Source organism: Pezoporus wallicus, unplaced genomic scaffold (genome assembly GCF_028554395.1).
Source record: "Pezoporus wallicus isolate ANWC-B61680 ecotype Strahan unplaced genomic scaffold, APGP_CSIRO_Pwel_v1 scaffold_6445, whole genome shotgun sequence".
Taxonomy (NCBI): domain Eukaryota; kingdom Metazoa; phylum Chordata; class Aves; order Psittaciformes; family Psittacidae; genus Pezoporus; species Pezoporus wallicus.
In genome coordinates this window covers 1,336,732-1,359,626 of record NW_026641753.1, presented here as the reverse complement: position 1 = coordinate 1,359,626, position 22,895 = coordinate 1,336,732, and the positions used below count along the sequence as shown (strand labels likewise).

The window sequence follows — 22,895 nt, the reverse complement described above, 5'->3', positions numbered from 1 at the left end:
CACAAGCCAATTTAACTACCTGATCTCATGTTGTAACGAAGGAAACCAGTTTTTAGTGGGGTTATTTCCTTTCAGTCCATTACTGAAAATGGAGGAACTACAGCTCTGTGTGTGTGTTTTCTTTCTTTTTTTTAAATATGTGTGTCTGTTGTGAGCTACTGATTGGAGCAGGCATTCACTTCCTCCTGCGTGGCTGTAGACTGTGGGAGAGCTCCTAACAAAGTTCTTTGTTAGTGTTTGTAAGACTGGAGATGAGGTTTAATTGAGGGATTTGTGCTGAATGTTCTTTCGCTTTGAGTCTTAGTGCTGCAATGCTTGACGTTTTCCTTTCAGCTGCTGCTGGATCAGTGAAGGCAGTAAGAGCAGGGTCTGACGGGGGTCCAGGAGCTTTCATTAGTACTGAAGCTGTTGTCATGAGAGGATTTAAAGCATTCAGAAACCTGTATTTGAAAGAAGTCAATATTATCCAAATTAAGAATTGTTTTGTAGAACAAGTACTTACTGAGTTGCAGCTTCCCCCCCCGCCAAAGTATTAGAGAAGATTGTGCCAAAATTTCCAGTTTCTTCCAGATGTATGATTCGTTAATGTATTTTAACTTTATTTTTACAGTATAGTGTCTTGCCCTTAAAAAAAACCAAAACATCCTCCCCCCAACAAAACCCAAACACTTTTAAGTAAAATAAATGAGGTGATCTGCCGTGGCATGCAGAAACCTAGAACAGCTACCATTTGCTTAACTCTTAATGCTGAATCCTTTCTAAGCAAACTTTGGATGCTATAGATCAACCTGTTCTGTGAAAGCAGTAAACCACCTCATAAAAAGACCAATTTATGTGGATGTTTATATGGCCAGTTTGTCCAGACAAGTTTATTCCATGTGAAAAGCAGAATTTGTCTGTCTGCTAATGTGGAACTACAATAGAGGCTGTAATTTCAGCAAGAGAAAAGTGCTATCTTTTTTTATGTGTATGTATATATATATCTACACACCCATTATGTATACACAAACCGTTTTCCCCTCTCTTATGGGGTGCACTAGAGCAGTAACAGCATTTTGCTGATAAATTTTAAGTTGCCAGGGAAGCAAACCCAGAAGCAGGTTCAGCTGGAGTTCTAGGTGTCTGACTACAGGGAAAGAAAAGGAGGCTTGCTGTGGGCTTGTTCTGCGTGTTAGGGAACACATCAGCTGCCCAGGGAAAAGGACTGGCTTTTAGTAAAAATTGAGAGGATTTCTCTTTATCTCTCTAGAGCTGTGTCACTTGCATTTGTAGCCAGGCCTCAGGTCTCCCGAGAAGAAATCTCTAACCCCTTTATTCCATAAAATCACTCTGTCTGCAGTCACATCTTCATGATGTGTAATCTGGATCAGTCTGTGAGGTAAGGATGGAGCTGGAGCCATCTACATTACAGCAGTGTAAGTGAAGACCAAAGTTCAATGAGCCCAAAATTTCAGTAAGTATGCACAGTTATTCTTCAAAGAGGAACAGCATGTTAAGTTTTTACTAGCATGACTTAAACTTAATCTTGCTATTTCTAATCTTCTGATTCTACGCAGGAACTAACCCCATTTTAGTAAGTTTATCTATGGGAGTGTGTTTATTGAGAACATGTATCAAACTAATAAAAATGCACCAATTTTGAACAGTTTTGAGATTTAGAAAAAAAAAAAATTCTATACCTTCCAAAATGTGGATTTAAAATAGGATTTCTGAAGAAAGAAGTCCAGGTAAGGCTGCTGAGGCCAAATGGCCCTAAGGTTGAAGGACTAAAGGCTGGAGACACAGATGGCACAGCCAGTGTTGAAAGAGGCATTGACCTCCACGTGTGATCTAGGAGGGGAGAATGACTCAGTGGAACATCCAAAAATAGACCAAGTGGGTGCGTTACGGAGATTCCTGGAACAGTCCCCAGAATTTCATTTTTTTCACGTTTCCTCCACTTTGCCCTTCTGTTTTGGAACCAGACCTTCAGTAAGAAATTATAAAGGCATTAGCTGAATTTACTCTGCAGTTTGTCTCACCAGCTACTATTGCATGCAGCGATAGAGGCAGCAAAATATTTACTGTTAAACCAAAAAGCACTTCTTTAATATGAAAGATCCATTTATAAATTCTCAGTGGATTTACCAAGAAATAAAAAGTAATAAATATGGTAAATTTGAATACAGTTTAGCTCTGTCAGAATAGTCCCATATATTTTAAAACCATTGTAATACACAGACCTATCACTCAAGAACTCATCAGTTATTAAAAATTATCATTCTTCCTTTCATAAGCTATCCAAAATTAAATTTCAACAATGCCATTCAAGAGGTGGCTACTTCTGTGCAGACACCTCAGGAAGAAGCTTAATTATGACTGTAAGAGTAACTATGCCAAATATATGGTGTGTGCTTTTTATTTTGAGAGCTGAATATTTTTATACAGAGGATTCAAAAGTAAAATGAGAAGCTTTTGTTATCTGCTATGAATGCAAACAGCATATAGTTACAGGAAATGATTATCTGAATTGCAGTGAAAGCTAATACTAAACTAGAAAAACTAGTTAAGCACCATTAGACCAGGGTATCAAGCTGTTCCTAAAGGGGCTTTAGTTAGTATTGGTTTTATGTATTAAGCTCTTGAGTATGTTGCCTCTTCAAGCCTGACTGGTTGTCATTTTAGCCCATTAAACATAGTTTAAAGACTTTAATCAATTGAATCTACAGATCAGAAAACTGACTCTTCACACCTATTCTTTAGCATTCACTGAGCAGAACCTTTCAGACCCATGATGATAGCAGAGAGGCGTGAGGAGCATTAGCTCTAAAACAAGAGATAGAAGATGTAGACTAAGGATGTTTAGAAATGGATGCTGCTGAGGTTGAACACTCAACACCCAAATGTACTCAGCTGCTCAGGTCTTCTGGCCCCTTCTGCAGTAGAGGCCATTGAAGGTGGATTCTGAACTGGATCTGGATTTGGAAGAAAAGCATTAGCTGTGGCTCATAATCTTATTCAGCAGTCTTGTATACAACTGTGGTTGAAATTGTGAGCTGTTTTCAAGCACATTCTATGTATAATACCTGAATGCACTAATCAGGATTCAGTATTTGGTAGAGCAGTAGCACAAGGAACATGAGTCATTGGAAAGACCAGCTTGTGTCCTGTACAGAATTAAGACTTTGACATTTACATCTGCTTTACTATGCAGGTAAACTTCAAACATGAAGGTCTTTTAGCACACAATGCAGGTAAGAATCTAGCAAAACCACTAATCCAAACTGAAATATAGAAATTAAATTGCAAAAATTCAAGTCTGAAAACAATTACAACATATGCTAAACATAGTTATTCCTTTGGTACTTACATTTCTGAATTAGTAAAATTCTATAGAAATCTCTATTATGAAAAAACATTTGGATACAGAGGTTTTACAGATCCATTTTCTTTAATAGTTGCATTTTGGTATCTGCAGTCGTATTTCAGTCAAAAAATAATTTCAAATAGTTTTAAATTTCTATTACATAAGATCTAAAAAACGGGTTTTAGGGATTCCCAGCTTCACTGGTTGCTTTAATCTCAGACATGCCTTATAACCATTTCCAGCAACATGACTTACCTTCAGATGCTTAGATTATGTGAAGTGCATAATGGAAGGAAACTCTCTCCACACCAGAGTGCTGATACCGAAACCAGAAGCCTGTGGAGTGCCACAGCCTTGCTGCCCTGAGTTTAATGTTGTTCCTATCTATATCAGTAACAATTTACTCTTTCAAAGCACTGTCTATGGGCTCTAGGGAGCCAGCTGAAGAACTACAAATCTAGTCCTTTCATTGCATGTATTATCTTTACACAGGGAAGTTGCTGTCCTGCTGGAGGAGGGATTCACACCCCTTGGGTTATGTCCGAAACACAAGAACTGTGTCACTGTACAGGTAGCTGGCAGAAGGAGGAGCCCTTAGAAGAAAAGTCAGAACATCAGCATTTTGAAGTTGGTACTTAAAATTCTTGACTGCTCTGACTCATTCTTTGGCCATTTCTCCAGCAACCACAGACGTTAAGTGATCAGGTGTCTTACAGAGGAATATCTGAATCGGTGAAATACCCAAGCAGCTATGCCTGTGAGCACTAGACACTTGGCTTGCATGAGTCCAAGACAGGGGTCTGGTAAGAAAAATTAACTACTGGGATCAGATGACTTTAAATTGCTGTTAACCAGTACCCCCAAATATTTATAAGTGGAGCTTAGCTAAGATCTCACAGGAAAAGATCACCAACTCAAAGGTCTTAGTGCTTTGTGTAAAAATAGAATGCAATTAAAAAGGCAGTGAACTGCCTTACACTGCAGATGTGCAGATAAAGGCTTTCTGAAAAAGGATAAAACAAATGCTGCAAAGGTATGAATTGCCTTACTAAATCTTAGCATAGTTCTTCAATCTGTTCTTCATAAAGAAGCCTAACACGAAACGAGATGTCTGCTTTTCTGCTTTCGCTGTCCTAAAGTGAATCCATTTGATCACTTACACACGTGCTTTGACTATAAAATAATGTTTTTCATATTACAAGTGATTTGGGGTTTACTACCAAAGTTACTTAGTCATCTGTTAGATTTAGTATTTATCAAACTGGAAGGAAATACCAGCATAGATATATAATAATTATCTTTAGAAAAAAGCTGGCTTTCATTTCCTTACTGGTACAAACTCCTCAATGCAAGTGATGAAAGGAGGAGAGGCATGCCTCATACCTTACACTGACATGACAAACAGCTTTCAAAAGCTAGCGTGTACATTAGAGTTGTTAACATTCAGATTAGTCATCTTGAACCTTTTGTTAAGCAGTTTTCCTTTGCTTCCTATAAAAGGCCTAACTTGCCTTTACTCTATTTTCAGACATGTTTGAAGTACCAAACTAAACATAACAGACACTGCTATGCCAGTCTTAAGGTTTTCATGGTGCAACTATAATTTCAGTAGTAAACTACTTTGGGGAAAAAATGCAGTACTTAATACTCAAAGATGAGTTTCAAGCAATCATATTTGAATTGTATGCAAAATATTACCCAATTATTTTTGTACTTACTAGCACCACATGTACCTCATGAGATTTAGGGCTTTTAAAAAGCAAAAGGTGAGGGTGAAAATTTGTCAGGTTTGTTGTAATGGTCTTTACAAATGTATCCTACTTAATTGCTGTAATTGGTAATGATGATAAAAAGACAAATAAATGTGACTAACTGTATCATGCTTCTGCTGTAGCTGAATATAGGATTATAATCAGAAAATAGATCAGTTATATTTATAAGCTAATGTTTTAACACTGATGCAGCTTAGGGTACTGAAATACCCAAGTGATGTTTCACTCCTCACATTAAGAAAATATTCCTTCAACCTTTAACTTGGTCTTATTTTTCTCCCATCCTAACAACACAAATTATGAGAAGTAGAATGGCAACAACAGATGCAAATACAATTGAAGAGCATCCTAACATGGCTTCAGGTTATGAAAAGGTTTTTCAGACTCTGACCACCCCTTTCCAAGGTAAGGAAGAATACAAAGATTCTTGCTACCGTCTCCCTTCCTCCATACAAGCAAGTAATGGAGATTGGGTGAGGGGATCTCTTTGAACTCATGCTAAAATGAGAATATGTTAATGGGCAAATTATTTTTTTTTTTTGTCTTATTTTTTCAATTTTCACATAAGACTCAAAATACAAGAGAAAGCGACAATATAGTGGCTGGTCCCTATTTCAACTGTTGATGGAGGGGTTGTAAGATTAGTTTCCTGGATTTAAACTGTAGTAAATAAAAGGATACCACGTTTCATATCAGCTGATTTAGCTGGGTACTGTGGGAGAGGTGTGGAAGTCATTTCACACAGGGCACCATGCAGAGCAACATGGGCACAGGAGGCAAGTGTTTGAGAATTAAGATAGCTTGTTAACTACAGTACCTCACTATCTATCTAGTAGCTGTTCCAGGCATCCTCTTCCCTCCAGGCTAAGTAGTCCCCCATCTATCACAGGACAAGAACATATACACAGCAGAGGCACCGTGCACTGAAAGTTCATTCTTAGCAAGCTGTGCTCACGCCAAGGAGACTTGTGTTAAGACCTGACAAGGAGTAAGGCGGTGCAAGGAACAGCTCTGCTGTTCCTTCCATCCACTGGGGATACATCCGTTCTGCTATTCCACTTGTTAATTCCTTCCTGACTCCATTAAACTTAAACATTTCCATTTCTTTTAGATGAGTCGTTAGAAGAGTTCCTCTTTGCCATCTATCACTGCACCATTCTTCACAGGTCAAATGGACTACAGAGCAAGTACTCCATAGAGTGAATAGTACAGAAACAGGTGAGTTAATGGCTCTTCACCCATGATCTTTCCACTGGTAGATGTCATGTGTAATTGCCAGATATTGGGGTATTTCAGTGACTAGAGAGTTTAGTGATTGGTGGTGGTAGGTGAGGGCACATCATTTCCTCCAAGTCCAGAAAAGAGCACTGAAAAGTGCATCTAGTTATACTCAGAGCAGACAGTTATGAGGTATCACTCATCCCTTTGAAGATGGTGCATATTAAAATAAGAAGTTAAAAATCTTACAGCTTTACAGATGTTAGTTAGAATGAACCATTGCAGATTCAGTGACTGGAGAAGTGACAGTGTATACAAACAAGTTTCTGCCATCAACAGTAAGGAAGCAGTGCAGGAGTGAGCGAGCTGTCACACTGAGCAGCTCTGCTTGTTTTCTGTCTTCCACCAGTGCGCACACATCTAAAGCTGTGCTGGAGCAGCAGTTCAGTCTGTACATGCAGCACAAGACACATCTAGTGCAGTAGTCATTTTGAGCTTAAAAATGCTTTGAAAGCCTTCACACCTTTGAAGCAATGTAACAAAAGTTAATGTTTCTGTATAAAAAGGGATTTCTAGCTTGTATAGGAGATGAATCTAAAGAAACTGCTTCTTAACAACACCTCTTAAGTATGAGCCCTTGGAGCCAGCGAAAGCCACAAGGTGCATTCGTAGTTTAAGAAAGCTGCAGGCTACAAGATGAGCAGTGTCTGTTTCTGTCTGGTGAAATCCTACAGGCATTGCTATTATTACAGCCCAGCTGGGCCATAAAATTCTCCTGGACAGTGCCTGACTGTCATATGGATGTCAGATTAATCTTTTATTTGTTTTAACCAGTCATATAGAAGCATGACTGTTGTGTTGAGGTAAGTTAGAGCAAGAAAAATCTGTAAACTTCCCTGAAGCCCAGGTAAATAACTGGGATGCCCCCCCCCCCCCCCGGAACGCCTCACATGCTGTAAACCAACCGGGTTTCTCTTTTCGTGGTATTTTTTTTCTTTCTTTTTTTTTTTTATACTGTTTTTATCATCTCTAAACTCAGGAGACAGCACCTGCCTTTAGACTGACGAAGGCGGCAGCAGATGCGAGCGTGAACGGAAGGCTGGGAACGTTTCTAAGTCGCTGTTTGTTTGCCCGTCGCTGAGGTAACTCGTCCATTTCTGCGTCCTTTAAGAACTAACCGAAACGGGCGGCACGCGACATTCCCCCCCCCCCCCTTTATTAACTTCTTGCCCAGCTGAGGACTGGAGATGAAGCCCTCGGGGAGTTGCTTTGAAACCTGGACCGAGCCCCCGCGGGCAGGGCTGGGGTCGCCGCTGTAGCGGCCCCGCGCTCCGGCACTCACCTGCACTCGGGCTTCCGTCAGGTCCAGCCGCACGGCCAGCTCCTCTCTGCGGGGGCAGCACACCGTTAGCTGCCGCGCTGCCTCGGCACGGCCCCTCCCGTCCTCCCGCCCGCTCGCGCCGGCGGCCGCTACCTGGTGAACACGTCGGGGTAGTGGGACTTGTGGAAGGCGCGCTCCAGCTCCTCCAGCTGGAAGGTGCTGAACGTGGTGCGGTACCGCCGCTGCTTCCTCTTGGCCGGACCCGGCGCCTCGCCGCCCTCTGCCGCCTCCGCGCCGGCCGGGCGCCCCCCCCGCCCCGTCCCCACCGGCTCCTCCGCCGGGCGCTCCTCGCCTGAGGAGAGAGAAGCGGGGAGTTACCGGGGCGAGAGCGGGTAGCGCCCCGCCCGGCCCGCCGCCAGCCCCGCCGCCCCTCACCGTGCCGGCCCGCGCCCAGGATGCTGTCGATGAAGTAGGAGGTAAGGAGGTGCAGAGCCGGCGGGGCGGCGGGGGTCGCGCTCTGCATGACTGCGGGCTGGCTGCGGGCACGGCCCCCGCGCTGCGCCGGGTTTTATTGGCGCGGGCAGCGCCCGGCTCCGCGCCCCGGCATTAGCATTTCATTAGCGCGCTGGCGTCAAGGCCGGGGGTGGGACGCGCCGGGCCCCGCTTGTCGCGCAGGGGCCGGGCCCGCTGTGGCCTCCCCCCGGGGCAGGTGACTCCGCTTGCCCGGCGGCCGAGCCCGACCCTCGGGTCGAAACCGCTGTGCGGCCGCTCAGCTCCGCTCCCGGCCGGCGATAGCCTGTTAAAGCCTCCTCCGGGGGCGCGGGGTTGGAGCGGCTGCGCTGGAGTTGTGCCGGTACCGGCGGGGATAGCGGAGAGCCTCGACCGGCTCATCGAGACCTGATGCTGGGCAGGGGCTCCCATTCGCTCCTGCTCTGCTGCTGGGAACAGGGAGCAAGGAGTGACAGTGACAGCACCTGCCAGAAGGCAAAAGTGTGAGAGGAGCTCGCTTGCTTACACGCAAAGACAAGGGACAGTAGGGTTTGACTCTCTGTTGCTTCTGCCGAATTTAAACTTGTTGAATTCAGCTTTTTAAAATCGGCCTTGCAAAGTGGTGTGGGCCACAAGAGCAAGGAAAATGCACAAACCATGCAAAATCGAGCCTTTCCCCCCTGGAGATCTTTAATTTCACTCCTGCTAGAATTCTGTTGTCAGTGCTGTTGCAGCAATGATTTGTCAACAGGAGGTTTAAAAAGTATTTCCTACGCAGAGAGACTTCCAGCAGTTCTGTGATTTTGCTGTGGTGTACTGCTTGAGACTGACATAAATTAGATGACAAAATGACTTGATTTTGAGGTCTAGATTTTGGGGGATGAGAATGAAATACCGGTTTCTGGAGAGTCTTATAGAGAGTGCAGCAGAAAAAGGCCTAAAATAAACTAAAAAAAAAATGGCTGAAAGCTGAAGCCAGACGAATTTAGGTTAGAAATGAGGCTTAGATTTAAAAATGCGTGTGCTTATAGCTAAAACAACAAAACTGGTGAAGTTCTGGATTCTCTGTCTTTGCACCAAGACTGGATGGTTTACGTTTTAGCTGAAGACATAAAGGAGATGTTTCCTCAGTCTGTGACCTGTTTTATACAAGATGCCTAGCTGAATAACCTTTTGGTTCCTTCTGTCATCATAGTCCACAAACAAATGAGTTATTTCTTTTGTCCTCCCCTCCTCTTACCTCACTGGGCCTGTGTGAATGCTTTAGCGTTCTCTTTGGCTCCTGACAGACCTCTTCTTGCTGTCTCACTGCTCTGCCACAAGGCTCTTCACTGAATTAGCCCTCAACTTTATTCCTTTCACTACTGTGAAAGAACTGTGTTTGGCCTGAAGCAATACTTGCATAAACCCATTCCTGCAGCACCTTCCCTGAGAAGCCTTGGGAAAGCATTTATAATGCTAAATCTTGAAAAAGTAGACTGCATTTGTAAGAGGTGACTATATTTAAGGGGTACATTTATAGAAAGTATTTTTTTTTAACATAGAATTTTCTTGAGCTTTCCCAGATTCTTGTCCTGTTCAGATCCTGACCCTGAGATTCAAACCTCAGGCAGCATTTTGAGCCAGACCTCTTTGGCTTCTCCCTGTAGACGCATGTCATCAGGGGATAACTAAGGTTGCAGAGCCATGTAATAGTGGTAAATGTTATGGAGGGCACAGGGAGGCAAAGAGAGGTCATGTAACTGAACTCCTGCATTCCTGAACACAGCTGTAGTTTTCAACTGGGCCCATTTTAGAGGAGAGGGGTTTGGAAGTCATCTTTGCTTTTCAAGTTATATGTGGAAAACACTAGCCTTTTGGAGGGGCATGGTGTGGGCATGTGCACCCTTTAAACTTAGAGTGGAGAGAAAAAAAATTAGTCTTCTCCATCTGCCATGAGTTTACATGGCAATACTGAAGGAAACCAGCATTCCCTGCTATGGACAAAGGCTTCCTGCTGCATAAATTCACCGGGTGGTGTCAAAGTGGCCCGTTGGCTGAAGGAACTCAGCACTGTTTGATGCAGAAGGGCTTATGTTAAATATATGTGGGGTTTGGTTTTCTCTGCTTGCAGTTGTCTTTCTTAGCAGCTTTTTCTTCACATACCAAAGACCTTAACTGTGTTCAAGGGCTTAGGGACTCATTTGTGGTGGAAAGTGGTTCTGTGCATACTATGAAGCAAATGTCTATAACAGAGTTCCTTTCAATTCCAGGAAGCTGGATTTCAGTGATCTAACTTCTTCCTCCGGCCACAAGCAGCTTTGCCAGAACCTTACTGAGGAATCTGTTGGTTGTGGAATACCCTGTGATTTGCTTTCTTCTCAGGTTATAGTTGCACATGCGTCTTTTCCCAAGGAGAAACCCCTGAATCTTGGAGAGCAGGCCCAGGGACTCCAATGAGATCTCCCAGAGCCAAAAATGACCAAGTTTTGATACTTCTGTGTGTTCCAAACAAACCCCTTCCTGTCCTGCTGAGGAGGGGAGTGACAGAACAGCTTGGTGGGCACCTAGTGTCCAATCAAGGTCAGCCCACCTCACATTTTTGTTTTCAGATCTCTTCAGGCTGACTGACTTTTGACTTGGTATTTTGGAATTCAGTTGTGTCTTGTCATGAGCTGGACAAGCTGTGTTGTAGCTGCTGCCTAATGCCATTGGAAAGTGCCCTTAAAGAGTGTGATCTAAATGACATGCTCATAATTTCATGTTTAACCAACCTTGTTGCTACTGCTTTCTTCATTTTCTTTGGCTTCCATGCAAAGTAAAATGCGACAGATGAATTGTAAACCTGACCTTGTCCATAAAGTGTTTGAAAGATGACAGGAAGCATCCACGTATGTTTGTAGTTGAAATCACAGTTCCAGCTGCATAAGGGAGACTGGTATTTGCTGGGCTTGAAAGGTTTTTTTGGTTTAAGGACACGTTGATTATGTGCATCAGTGCACGATGCTTTATAGTGCTTTATGTACATAAGTGTATTTTAATGAAGTTTAATATTTAGGTTTAGAAACAAAGTCTGTCTATGTTTATACTGAAAGGAAGTTCTGAGGTAAAATATGTGACAAACTTAATAGGAAAAATTGTTTTAAAAATGCCCAAGGAGTTAGTTTGACAGTTCAGCATGTCCCTTTCCTGGCTTGGAGAAAGCAGATGGCTACTTACTGGAGATGGAAGTGCAGAACTTGGATAAACCAGAAGTGATTCTGATGGGAGCTCTGAGTCAACTTTGGTTGGTTCTAGGAAGCAGATCCTGGAAGGTGCAGAACATCTTTTGATGCCAGTGTACATCTCCAGGTTGTTTCAATATTCTTATTAATGCAATTTCTCTTTCATTGTATTTCTGCTTTACACAGCTGCATGAAGATCTGGGTGAACTTGAAGATCAGCACCTCTCTTTCTTTTTACGGGTTTAAATCTATGTTATGTGTGGCAATCCTGTAAATACTGGGGAACTTCAAGTCTGAATGCTGTGGGACAGAGCTGTAGTTGGAATAGCTAGGTTCTCTCAGGCAATTGATACTTATTATACCAGCTGCACTTGAGTGCAGTAACTCTTTTGTAATGGAATCACAGTATGCTGGCTTCCCATTTCAGTTAATAACTTCTGAAAATAATGTAGGTGCTTTTTGCTGATTAGGCATACCTGACTGCTTGGAAAAAATGTGTGCACAGTACATGGCAAATCAGCTTCCCTTTCTGTTCTGCATATTCAGGAGCAGAGTAAAATATTAGTTGGAAAACAAATGAGATAAGAATTGGGGTGTTGTTGACTAACTCTGGAGAAGCCATTGTTCTGAGATGGTGGACATAGCTGTCATTGTGTTCATTCTGACCAGCCAGCCTGGAGCAGGTACCCAGCTGTTGTGTCCCCATACAAATCTGTTCGCAGCCTTAATTTCAGATCTGTGTTGTATTTCCTGCACAGGCATTTTATTTTATGCAGGCAAATAAAGGGAGCTTCAGCCTTCCCTTTGGTTCTTGAAAGAGATTATTCACAAAGGGCTGGCATGTAAGAGGTTGTAAGAAGTTCCTGTTGAAATTGTGTGAATGAATTGTAAGAGACACCTTGAACAACATAAACACTGCAATAGGTGTTCTTTCAGCAGCTGCTGTAATACACTGTCTCTCAAACCCTCTAAGTGAAAAGTGAAGAGCTCTTTGCTGCATGGGTGCCTCTGGCAGTACTGCTGTGATACTGTAATATTTACTGGGTCTTCTAAAGCCACCCCTTTTGGGATCATAATTACACGAGACTCTCATCTCTTCTAGAAAGTAAAGAACATAACTTCTGAAAGTTTTTAGACTTTGCATTTATGGAGAAAGTCTTAAAAGTCTGGTAGAGCCTGGGGCAGCAAGTCCAAGGAGAAGTAAAACCAACTCTATTTTTTTTCTTAGCATTCTTAAGACAAAGTGTCAGATAATAGGCTAACAAGCCAGCATGTATCTTTGTTAAAGGGTTCAGCTTTGACTCTTTCTGAAGGATGTCAGTCCTCTTCTCATGGCTGCACATTCCTAGAGTGAAAATTACTCTCTTTTTCTGAATTACTTTGTGTAGGGACTAACTGGATAGAATGTTGGACTGGACTTGGAAGAACATGTTCCTGGTTTCTTTGCTGGCCTCCAGGACAAACCTCAATATACTTGTGCCTCTGGTACTCATGCATGGGGAATAGTCATACTGTCTTTGCTAAGTATTGGACTTTGCTGATAAATTATCTCTGGGAAACCTGAATAAGGTTAAAATACTTCATAGTTGACATTTACCCATTTATGATTGTAAAATGGGTTGTGCTCATGGAATATAGCCTTAGCATTTTACCTTTTTAAACCCTAAATATAAACTTGGGTTTGCTTCCCAATGAGCACTGAGAAATCTGGTTTGGGGTTTGTTTTTTTTCTGAATGCAGATTAATCATCATGACTACTTTACAAACATGTCTCTGCCAGATGTGTTCTTCAGTATTGTCCATGTCTTTTTGCAGATATGGAGATTCCCAGTTCTTCCCCAGCACTGCAGGTACTGAAATCACTCAACTTCGAAGAGTGTGAACTGTACAGTAATGTGCAAGGGAGGCTCTGCTACAGTCTTGGTGTTAATCTCCGTCTCACTCTTTCATGAATAGAGTAAGTGGTTGCTGCTTTATCCAATTTCTTCATAACATTTTTTGCTGTTGCCATCATTTGTTATGGGGTGCTGAGGCACGGAGAGATGGAATGTTGTAGGAAAAGTCATGGGCTGTTCTATGTATATGAAGTAATTGCTTAAACTATCAAACTGTCCCTTTAATGCACCCACTTTAATAGACTAAAAATGTTAGAGTAGGTGTAACTGTAGAAATCCTCAGTGTCTGCATCTGTTCTCCTGACAAAATTGTAAGTGGAGCAGCCTATAAGTAGTTGAGAATCTTCAGCAGTATGTTTCTTTTAGCATGCCTATATGCTCATGGCCATTTCTGAATAGCTGAGAAGTTCACTACAAAACAGATGTAGTTGTAGTGAGATTCCTGCACTGTTTTGCGAACTGCTTCTCTGAGTCGTTCTTGTCTTTTTAAAGATTGGAGAGCCCTGCATTTGGTAAAAGGGTGATTTTGGAACACCTTTCTGCTGACAGTAGTTCTGCTTCAGATTCAGAACGGTGCAAGTGTGAGGGGAATCAAACCTGGTTTGTGTTCAACTGCAAACGTGTCATTCTGAACTGTAGCATACTTGGTACCAGCCAGCAGCTGGAGTCTGCCATGGATGGTGTTTGTGACAGCTGCTGTCTGTAGCAAAGGGAAGTAACTGTGGTCTACAGCCAAGCTGACCTCTGGGGACTCCACAGGGATATTACAAACAAAAGGGCACCTGCTTACTATTTTAATCTGTGAAGAGTCTGTGACTTGGTTCAACAGATTGAAAGCATGGAAAAGATATTGGCATTAGTCACTTGGCTTCTTTATTTTACGAACCACTTCTGAACAGCAGAGGCTGCGTAAGATTACTCTGTGAGTAGCTTTGTGGAATTGGAATGGAGCGAATTACCAGAAGGAATCAGCTAAGTAGCTGGGACCTGAACTGAGCCAACCTCTCATCTGCATGTTGGAAACTAGTTGTGAATGACGGCACCAGTGCAGCCTAGATGTGAGGAAAGAGTTGGATAGTTCCACAAATAACCTTATCTGAGAGGAAGGTAAGTGGGAAGCAGAGGACTCTCTCCTCCTCCTCCTAGAAAATCTGCATCTGGATTACCTGGCAATGTATAAGGATATTTCAGCAGCAACCTGTAACTGCCTGGATTTGAGATTAATTTCTAATCATTATAACTATTCAGTTTCATAACAGTAGAACTTAAAAAGAGTTCTGAAGATAGGGGAATGTTGGTAGGGGTGGGGAGAGAGAGAAGGAAGGAATGACCAGGGAGACTTTCCTATGCAAAGAACTTGTTCCCTCTTTGTTGTTGAGTATGTTCTAGCAGAAGAGGTTTAGGTTTGTTTTTTTTTTCTTTTAGGGAGCTATTTTCTGATAGTGTTTTAATGATAAATCATAGCACACTGCCATTAAAAAGCACTATGTGCAGTTAGAAGGGTGTAGTTTTTCTCATCTGTCCCCTGCCTGCCCCCCATATCCGATAAGGGTGGGAATACTTATCAGTTTATTGCAAATATCCTATTCACACTGTTATGATGAAGCTGCAGGTTTCCTTCCATCAGGATTGTCTTGATTTTACCAGCCTGTGATATGACTCTGTTCTTTGGGTGAGTTTTGCAGCATCTGCTGGCTTTGAAGAGAGCTCTGCACAGTGTGAATGCGAGGCAACACCTTTCTCAAAGCAAAAAACCTGACCCTTTTAATTGTTTGGGGACATGTGTGGTGTATAAAGCATTTTAAACTCCTAGCCTGAATTTGGTCATAGGTAATAGCGTCGTGCTGCTTATCTAGACCCCTTCTTTGGAATGGAAGATCGAAGGAAGGTGGACTCTTTGCTCCCTCTTGTGGTAGATGTAGAAATGTGAAAAAAGTTTTGGGAAAACCTGCCCGTAACACTGATGGAACCTGTTTTCCTTAGCACCTTGTGACAGTTAAGTAAGAGTTTTAATATTAACTCAAATGGCGTGAAAGTAAAAGATTTTCTGAGATCAGAAGAAAGCCCTGAAGCACATAACTTTTTCAAGCAAGGCTAAATATTCTACTGTATTATAGCTTTCAAAATCCAGGGAATGCAGGATGGTGAAATACAGTTACATATGTATACTGTTGATCAATTTTTATATAGCAAACACAGCTTAAGGATATTTTCCTAATACTGGTTAAAGGTTTTTTGCCAGTTCCTGCATACCTTCATGCCACACAGTGTATTTTTTCCCTCTATTAGTTTTTGCAGGGTTGTAATCCAGCAGTAGAAAATGCCTTCACTTTGTCTCTGTTAGCTTTCTTGACCTTAGAATGTAGAAACATTTAGATAAAATTTCAGAGATTTATCCTACAGGTGGAAGTTATGTCCATAATTACTCTATAGAAAGGGGAAAAGGCATAGCAATGGCAACAAGATCCCAGGTTACTGCAGGTTACTGTGTGCTGTGTAAAGATGCTGTGTTTTCTTGGACTTCGTAAGACCATTTTTGATAATTTTTTTTTTCCTGGAAATGTTTATATGCTTACAAAAGAATTTACTTTCTTTGTGTTTTTATAGTGCAGCAGTATGTGATGTCATCTGTGGGGCCAGGAGCATGAGTTGAAGGGAACTTCACTGGCAGTGCGTAGGAAGCTTCGTGTCTGCAATGGGCTGCAACATTACTGCATGCACACACACATGGGAGGAGTGTCCAGAGACTCCAGGACCTCAAGTACTCTGCAGTAATTGACTGGTACAAAGCCTACTCTTGAAGTTCCTGAGAGGCAAGTGAGGAATGGCAGGTGAGTAGTTACATAGTAATGATTTGTGCTATTATTACAAGAGAGACAGGTCTAGCTCATTTATACACAACCTAACACAACAGGATTACTGCCTTTTTGGCCTAATAATATTTTGAAGTGTTACACAATGATGGGATCCCTGCCTAATTTTTTCACCTAATTAAATAAATGAATAACGTGCAGCCCTGTTTTGTAGAGGAAAATCCTCTTTGAATTGCCTTAATATCAGCTGCCTCCTTTGCAGCATTCAAGCGTGTGGTCCAGGGTGTGAAAGCGTGTTTCAAGCAGAACAGCTGCCTGCTGGGGAGCTGTTCTGGCCAGGTGAACCTGCTTGCCATTGGTGGACTGTTTTCCTTGAGCCTTCTGAGTTCCAAAGTTCCTAGGGAGTGTTTTGAGGGAGGCATCTTGTTTAGCCTGGTGTTGAAGAGGGATGCCACCTTTTGCCTCTGCTTAAACAGTAGCATCCTAGGCTAATAACATCCTGCAGGTAATGTCATGTCTTGCTCTCTCTGGTCATAATTATGTCCATTTGATGTCTGCAACCTCCAATATCACAAATTGTCTTGTGGACCATATGAACCATTGGTGTTGGCTAGATGTTTTTGAGAGGGTGATTGTGCTGGTTTGGGCTGGGGTAGAGTTATAATTTTCTCCACAGTAGCTGGTTTGCGGCGATGGTTTGGATCTGTGCTGAGAACAGTGCTGATAACACAGGGATGTGCCATTACTGCTGAGCAGTACTTACATGGAGTCAAGGCCTTTTCTGCTCCTCACCTGACCCCACTAGAGAGGAGGCTGGAGGTGCACCAGGAGTTGGGAGGGGACACAGTGAGACAGCTGACACTGACTTGATCCCAGGGATATCCCAGACCGTGTGGCGTCATGCTCGGCATGGGAAGCTGGGGGAGAAGGAGGTAGGGGAGATGCTGGGAGTGATGGTGTTTGTCTTCCCAAGTCACTGTTACGCGTGATAGAGACCTGCTGGCCTGGGGATGGCTGAACACCTGGAAATGGTGAATGAATTCCTTGTCTGGTTTTGCTTGAGTGCAGCTTTTGCTGTACCCATTAAACTGTCTTTATCTCAAGCAGGAGTTGTCTCACTTTTGCTTTTCCGATTCTCTCCCTATTGCCGCTGTGGGGGAGTGAGCGGCTGCGTGGGGCTGAGCTGCTGCTGGGGTTGAACCACAGCAGCAGTGAAAGATCTTAACATTAATGAAATGCTCTGATATTGTTGTGGTTCTCTTGGCGGTTCCAGTCGAAACTGGTTTTCAATTTGTTCTGCTTTGGTTTAAAGAATTTGAATTTCCTGCACTTCAGTGGGTAGGTGTCTCTTCTTGTATTTGTCCAAGGTGTTGCTGTCATGTTGCTGGGGGTCTGAAGAGATACAGAGATAAGTATTTCAGTGGTGTAAAGTTTTATTTAATGATGGCACATGTCTCAAAACATATGGAAGATCTACTGAAGTATTGATTGCTCAAGTAGCCCCCTTAAGCTCTTTCATTGCCTCAGCAATAGAGAATGGATGCTTATGCAGAGAAGTTTGATTATATGCAGAAGTGTTGGATAAAAGATTGCACAGGGAATTGAGCAACAAAAACCACTGAAAAATGTTCTGCTTAATTAAAAAAAAAGCCAATGAACCAAATGCAAGTTAAATACTTTCCTGTGAAGAACCTGTCTCATGGGTGCTGGGGATGCGAGCTGCTGTTTGCCTTTGTGGTGCAGTTGTTCCAGTGATGGTCAGTGTTGGACTGTGCTAACTACAAGTTGAAGCATATGGGCAAAAGGTGTTTCTTTCTCTTAATCTTTAAATGGCTTCAGTGCTGCTACCTCCAGGCATTTATTCCTCGGGGAGAGGTGCCAAATGGTTAAAAGAGTGGTGTGAAAAACCCTGAGATTACAATATATAACTGATAGCTTGAGTTCCTTTTTGCATGCTTTCTGGCTTAGAAACACATACGTGCATTGCTCTCAGTAACTGCAAGGATGCATCTCTTTTTCCTCTTCTAAATGAATAGCTGAGATTCTGATTGCATCATGTGAATCTGGTAATTGGGCCTTTAAAACAGAGCCGTGAAATAGTGCAGCACTTGTGAGTTACAGGAGGGCTGACAATGCTTGGAAGAATGCCTCTGTCTTCGATCTTGCTGCCCATTTCCTTGTGAACCCTTGTGTGTGTGCTGCTCTCCTTCTTCGTCCACAGTAACATGATTTCTGTCCCCAAAGTAGCCCTGTAAAACAGGAGGGTGTTGTAATTATAAAGAAAGGAAGCAGAGATTTATTTGTTCATTAACCTGCAACATAAATATCTTTTATCCTGTTATACTGTTTCACAATCCTCATTAATGGACTAAAGCTGCTAGTTTGTCTCTTTATCATGTTGATAGACCTGTTAAATGGAACCCTGAGAGATCAGACAATTTAGTCCTGTGGCCAGTGGCAGCTTTTCACAGTAGTGATTTCTAGCTGGGTTGTAAGTGCCAAATGTCTAGGCAGCTCGTGCTTATCAGCATCCATTATAGTTTTTGTTGACTTGGACCATTAATAATGTGTCAAATTCAGTAATTAGGCTGTCTCTAGTAGCTAAGGGAAATTGTTTTTCCCTAACTGATGGTATGGGTAGTGCAGTTGTGCAGATAAGCACTTGGTCAAATGGCAGTTTGGGTGATTTTTAACTGGTCTTGCTGATGAATGCAAAAGTAGTGCTAAGACATGGGGGGTGGATGACAGCAGAGACAGGCACTAAGAAAGATAACCTACCCCTTTCTGAACTCTCTCCAAATTAAGACACTAATTATTGTTTTGATTCTGCAAATCTGCTGTGTGTAGGAGCAACCCTGTTAATTTCAATGCTGTGATGGTTTTATAGATGTTGCTCCATTCTTCTGAGTTAAAACTCATCAGAGACCTGAGGGAATTAAAGGGATCCTCTCTAGGAGGTGTAATTTTAACTCTCTATGTAACACTGGCTGCTGCTAGGTAGCCACTGCTGCTCTAAGATTCATTTTGTGAGTGACCTCCTTTCTTCGTCACTGATGGAGTCTGTTGTGCCCAGGAAATGCTTCAGCAGTTAGTAGGTGCAGGAAAGGTCTGTTTATTCTGTTGAAGCTGGGATCCCAGTTCTTAGGTGAATGACATCTACCTGTTCCTAGGAGCAATCAATCCAGTGCAAAGAGGCCGAGTGTTGTGATGACAGCCATCAAACAAACGTGTCACTTCAATCATGTGAAGACGTCCTGTTGAAATACACAAGAAAATGACTTTTCCTGAAAGCCCTTTGAGTTCTCCATGAGCAAGGGCTTAAGTTCCCAAAGCTTGCTTTCTGTATTTAAGCCAACTGATAAGATGGCTGCAAGAGTTGTAAAGGCTACTTTATTCTGCAAGACTGGTGAGATAAATGAATTCCTGCACAGAAAGGCATTTTAAGAGAGAATCCAACTATAACTCGCTTCGGTGTTTGGGAAGGAAGCAACCCAGCACAAATAGTGATTACCCAAACCTGGTTACACTGATGCCAACAGATTCCTACAAAGGGCCATGAGATGGTAGCAGCAACATGTGCTCAGCTGCCCAGTTCTATCAACTTGCAGTGACACTGAGCAGATTAGTTGTGCTTGAGTGCAGGGGAGGTCCAGGACATGGAGGGACACATTGGATGTCTTGAGAAAGATGACTTCTTCTGGCTGAAACTCACCCTGTGCATGCCCATCCTGAACCCCAGGTGAGTGGAGTGGATGTGTAGCCAGGCCACCAAATCGAGTGCTGTGTCTTTTGTCCAGATGTGTTACAGAGATCTGTACTGAGGGCTCTGCCATCCTTTGCTGGCAAAGTGACCACTGAGGTATACATGGCATAAACCTAATCACCCCAAAGCAAAATACTTCCTGGTAGGCTAGTCCTGCCCAGGATACACAGGAGAAGGAAAGCTCTTCTTCCATAAAGAAGTCCCTGAAAATGGGGTGTGCTCCACAAGTGGGTTTTCCTAGTCTCTCGGTAAACCTTAAGGTGTGCAAAATCAAGGACTGGTTTAGAACCTCTGATTTCCCAGGTAATGGCCACAGACCAGCTACCTATAGGTGTCAAACAGCCGCAGAGGTGTGGAGCCCTCTCCAAGTCTCCTGTAATGGAAGAAGGGGAAGGAAAAGGGGAAATACTGTTAAATATTGTTGGGCTCAATAGGTGCTTGATGAGTCAGGTCATTTGTTGGGGTGGCAGAGAATAGGTTGCCAGGAATCAGAGCCCACTTTTTCAGTATCAAGGTGCAATTGAAGTTCTTAATTGTTTTAATTTCCAGGCTGGGCAGCTTTTCTTCCCATAGCATATGAGTAGTGCTTAAGGAAGTTGTGAGAGGGAGGGAGCAAAGGAGGCACTGAGGAATGAATGAGAGGGCAAGAGTCATACTGGCTGGAGGGATGGAGTGGGGCTGTGTGTAGGCCATGCTCTGTGCTCACAAGTGACTGCTTTCTGTAGTGTACTACTGCCATGCTGGTGTTAGTGAGCAGTGGGATCTTGAGTTAATGTCAGGGCTTTGATGGATAACGGAAGCTCATTGTGGAACCCTAGGAGCTCCACTGTGAATCCTAGAATGGTTTGTGTTGGAAGAGACCTTAAAGCTCATGCAGTTCCAACCCTCTGCCATGGGCAGGGACAACTTTTTCACTAGAGCAGGTTGCTCCAACACACATCCAGCCTGGCCTTGCACACTGGCAGGGATGGGGCAGCCACAGCTTCTCTGGACATCCTGTGCCAGTGCCTCATCACACACGTAGTGAAGAATTTCCACCTAATAGCTAATCTAAATCTCCTCTCACGGTTTAAAGCCATTACCCCATGTCCTGCAAAAAGCCCCTCTCCAGATTTCTTGTCAGCCCCTTTAGGCACTGGAAGTTGAGCTGATGTCTCCTCCGAGCCTCCTCTTCCCAAGGCTGAACAACCTCAGCTTTCCTAATGAGCCCAGCGCTGCTCTCAGGGGACAACCGCCGAGCGACGGAGTCCTCAGAGCTGCTCCAGCCGTTCCTTCCCTGCGGGCAGTGTGGGTCCCGCTCCGCTCGCCTCAGCTGCGGGACCCGGCCTGGCCGCGAGAGGTCGCCCTCCGGCCGCGCTGCTGCGCCGCAGCCTCGGGCGGCAGCTCTGTATGCCCCCCACCGGAGGCTGCCGAGGCCGGGGAAACCCAACGCGGCCCCTGCTCTGCTCTGGGGCTTGCATCTTGGCCGCGTTAAAGCAAGATCATCGATGCTGCTGCTGCCCTCCTGCTGTTTGTTACTGCGGAAGCTTTAGTCACCTCCCCAAACGGTTCCTGTTTTCTGCAGCATCCCAGGAAAGCAGCTGAAACTAGCTTGTTCCAAACCCCCCTATCAGTAGTAGCTAAGAAAAAAACATGAGTAAATGGACAGAGGGCAAGAAGGGAACTTTTGTTTCCTTCCCTATCTGAACAAAACTCTGTTGTCTCTGGTTACTACAGATAGTCCAAGGAGGAAAAAGGAAAAAAAAAATTGCTCTGGTAGAATCCAGGCGTGAATCTTACCTAAAATTTAACAAGACCATATGAACAGCCCTTATAGAGGTGACAACTTAGACTGAGGGTGAATCCATTAATATCCAGCCAAATAGACACAAAGGGTAGGAAATACCGTCTGAATCATGGAACATCTGGCTGTAGATAGGACAAGAGGCTTTGCATATATATCAAATCCATTTTAAAAAACCTCTGTGCATTGCAGGATACTCCTTTTTTTTTTTCAGAGATGAAGCAGTAAAAGTCTCAGCAAGGGAGAGTGATCTTGTATTAAGTAGGAAGTAACTCTGTGGGACAGGATACTGAACAAAGTGGTTTTTCTTTTCGTAAGGCCTCACTTTCCCTCTTTCTTTGCCCTCCATATTTTGGCAGAGCTTTACAAACAAGTGCTTGTATGCTGGTTCCCTTGATGGACTGTCTAGTCCCCTGGCTAACTATCCATCGTTTTCCTCTCCCAGCAATGTGGCTGGGAGCTGTTGTTTCAAGTGGATTCCTGTTTCATCCAGGATAACGAAATGGCTTGTAAGCTGTGGGATAACAATGGAAGATTGGCAAGAAGTATTATAAACACTTTCCATCAGTGCCAGTGTCTTAAGGGAATGAAGGAAATGTCCTCCAAATGCAGCAATGGCCAGAGAAGTGACTGTGAGAAAAGAGCCTTGTGTCCTACCTACATGAACTGGCGTCAGTTTATGAAGGAGTGCACTCCGTATGTTACTCTGGCTTGCTAAAATGAGCGCACACTGCACAGCTCTCCCGGCTGTGGAAGAGGCAGCTGATTTGCATGCACCATCAGCCACAGGTCCAGGTTCTTCTCATCTCTGTGTTATCTTTAGGACCCACAGATGTGAGGCTGGACAGAAGTCAGGCAAAACAGAGGTAGACTGGTCCAGTAGCAATCCTGCAACCCTGGTTTCAGGTCCGAACCAGACACTTCACTAGAAATGTGCAGAGAAGTATTTAAAATGTGGACCAAGGAGTTTCTGTGAGGGGAAATCCCAGAGAGAGGGTCAGGATACCAGTGAATTATCACTACATCATCTAATCTGGGTATTGGGCTTTTCAGTACTTAAAAGGAGGCTTGTAGGAAAGATGGGGTCAAACTTTTTAGCAGGGGCTATTGCAATGGGACAAGGAGTGATGGTTTTAAACTGAAAGGGGAGATTCAGACTAGGTATAGGGAAGAATTTTTTTGCAATGAGGGTGGTGAAGCTCTGCCCAGAGTGGTGGTAGGTGCTCCATCACTGGAAACATTCAAGGCCAGGCTGGATAGGGCTATGAGCAACCTCATCTAGTTGAAGATGT

At 43.4% G+C, this 22,895-nt stretch overlaps 1 protein-coding gene and 1 long non-coding RNA gene across 4 annotated transcripts; one reads left to right on the top strand and one right to left on the bottom strand.

The window, feature by feature from the left end:
* Positions 1-44: 44 nt before the first annotated feature.
* Positions 45-8,279, bottom strand: ESX1 (ESX homeobox 1). Of its 3 annotated transcripts, XM_057425180.1 has the most exons (5): positions 8,093-8,279; positions 7,811-8,009; positions 7,679-7,724; positions 1,680-1,966; positions 45-440 (listed from the first exon to the last, which is right to left on the bottom strand). In XM_057425180.1, the coding sequence occupies exons 1-5, from the start codon at positions 8,178-8,180 to the stop codon at positions 215-217; spliced, it is 846 nt and encodes a 281-aa protein (XP_057281163.1). In that variant the 5' UTR covers positions 8,181-8,279; the 3' UTR covers positions 45-214. The 3 variants fall into 3 exon arrangements, with proteins under 3 accessions (XP_057281163.1, XP_057281164.1, XP_057281165.1); XM_057425181.1 differs by lacking the exon at positions 1,680-1,966 and having other exon boundaries at positions 323-440; XM_057425182.1 differs by lacking the exons at positions 45-440; positions 1,680-1,966 and adding an exon at positions 2,553-2,954.
* Positions 8,280-12,317: 4,038 nt separating this feature from the next.
* Positions 12,318-15,923, top strand: LOC130607807 (uncharacterized). Its single transcript, XR_008974362.1, has 4 exons — positions 12,318-12,454; positions 13,165-13,199; positions 14,074-14,351; positions 15,852-15,923. It is a non-coding gene; the product is annotated as an uncharacterized LOC130607807 (long non-coding RNA).
* The last annotated feature ends 6,972 nt before the right edge of the window (positions 15,924-22,895 follow it).

What these genes read in the sequence shown, in the direction of transcription:
- ESX1 (XM_057425180.1), bottom strand. Translation starts at nt 8,180, where the DNA reads ATGCAGAGCGCGACCCCCGCCGCCCCGCCGGCTCTGCACCTCCTTACC. An exon ending in TGACGGAAGCCCGAGTGCAG is followed by an intron (nt 1,967 to 7,678) that starts GTGAGTGCCGGA and finishes TTCTTACTGAAG; the next exon opens with GTCTGGTTCCAAAACAGAAG. An exon ending in TTAAATCCACATTTTGGAAG is followed by an intron (nt 441 to 1,679) that starts GTATAGAATTTT and finishes TTTCAAATACAG; the next exon opens with GTTTCTGAATGCTTTAAATC.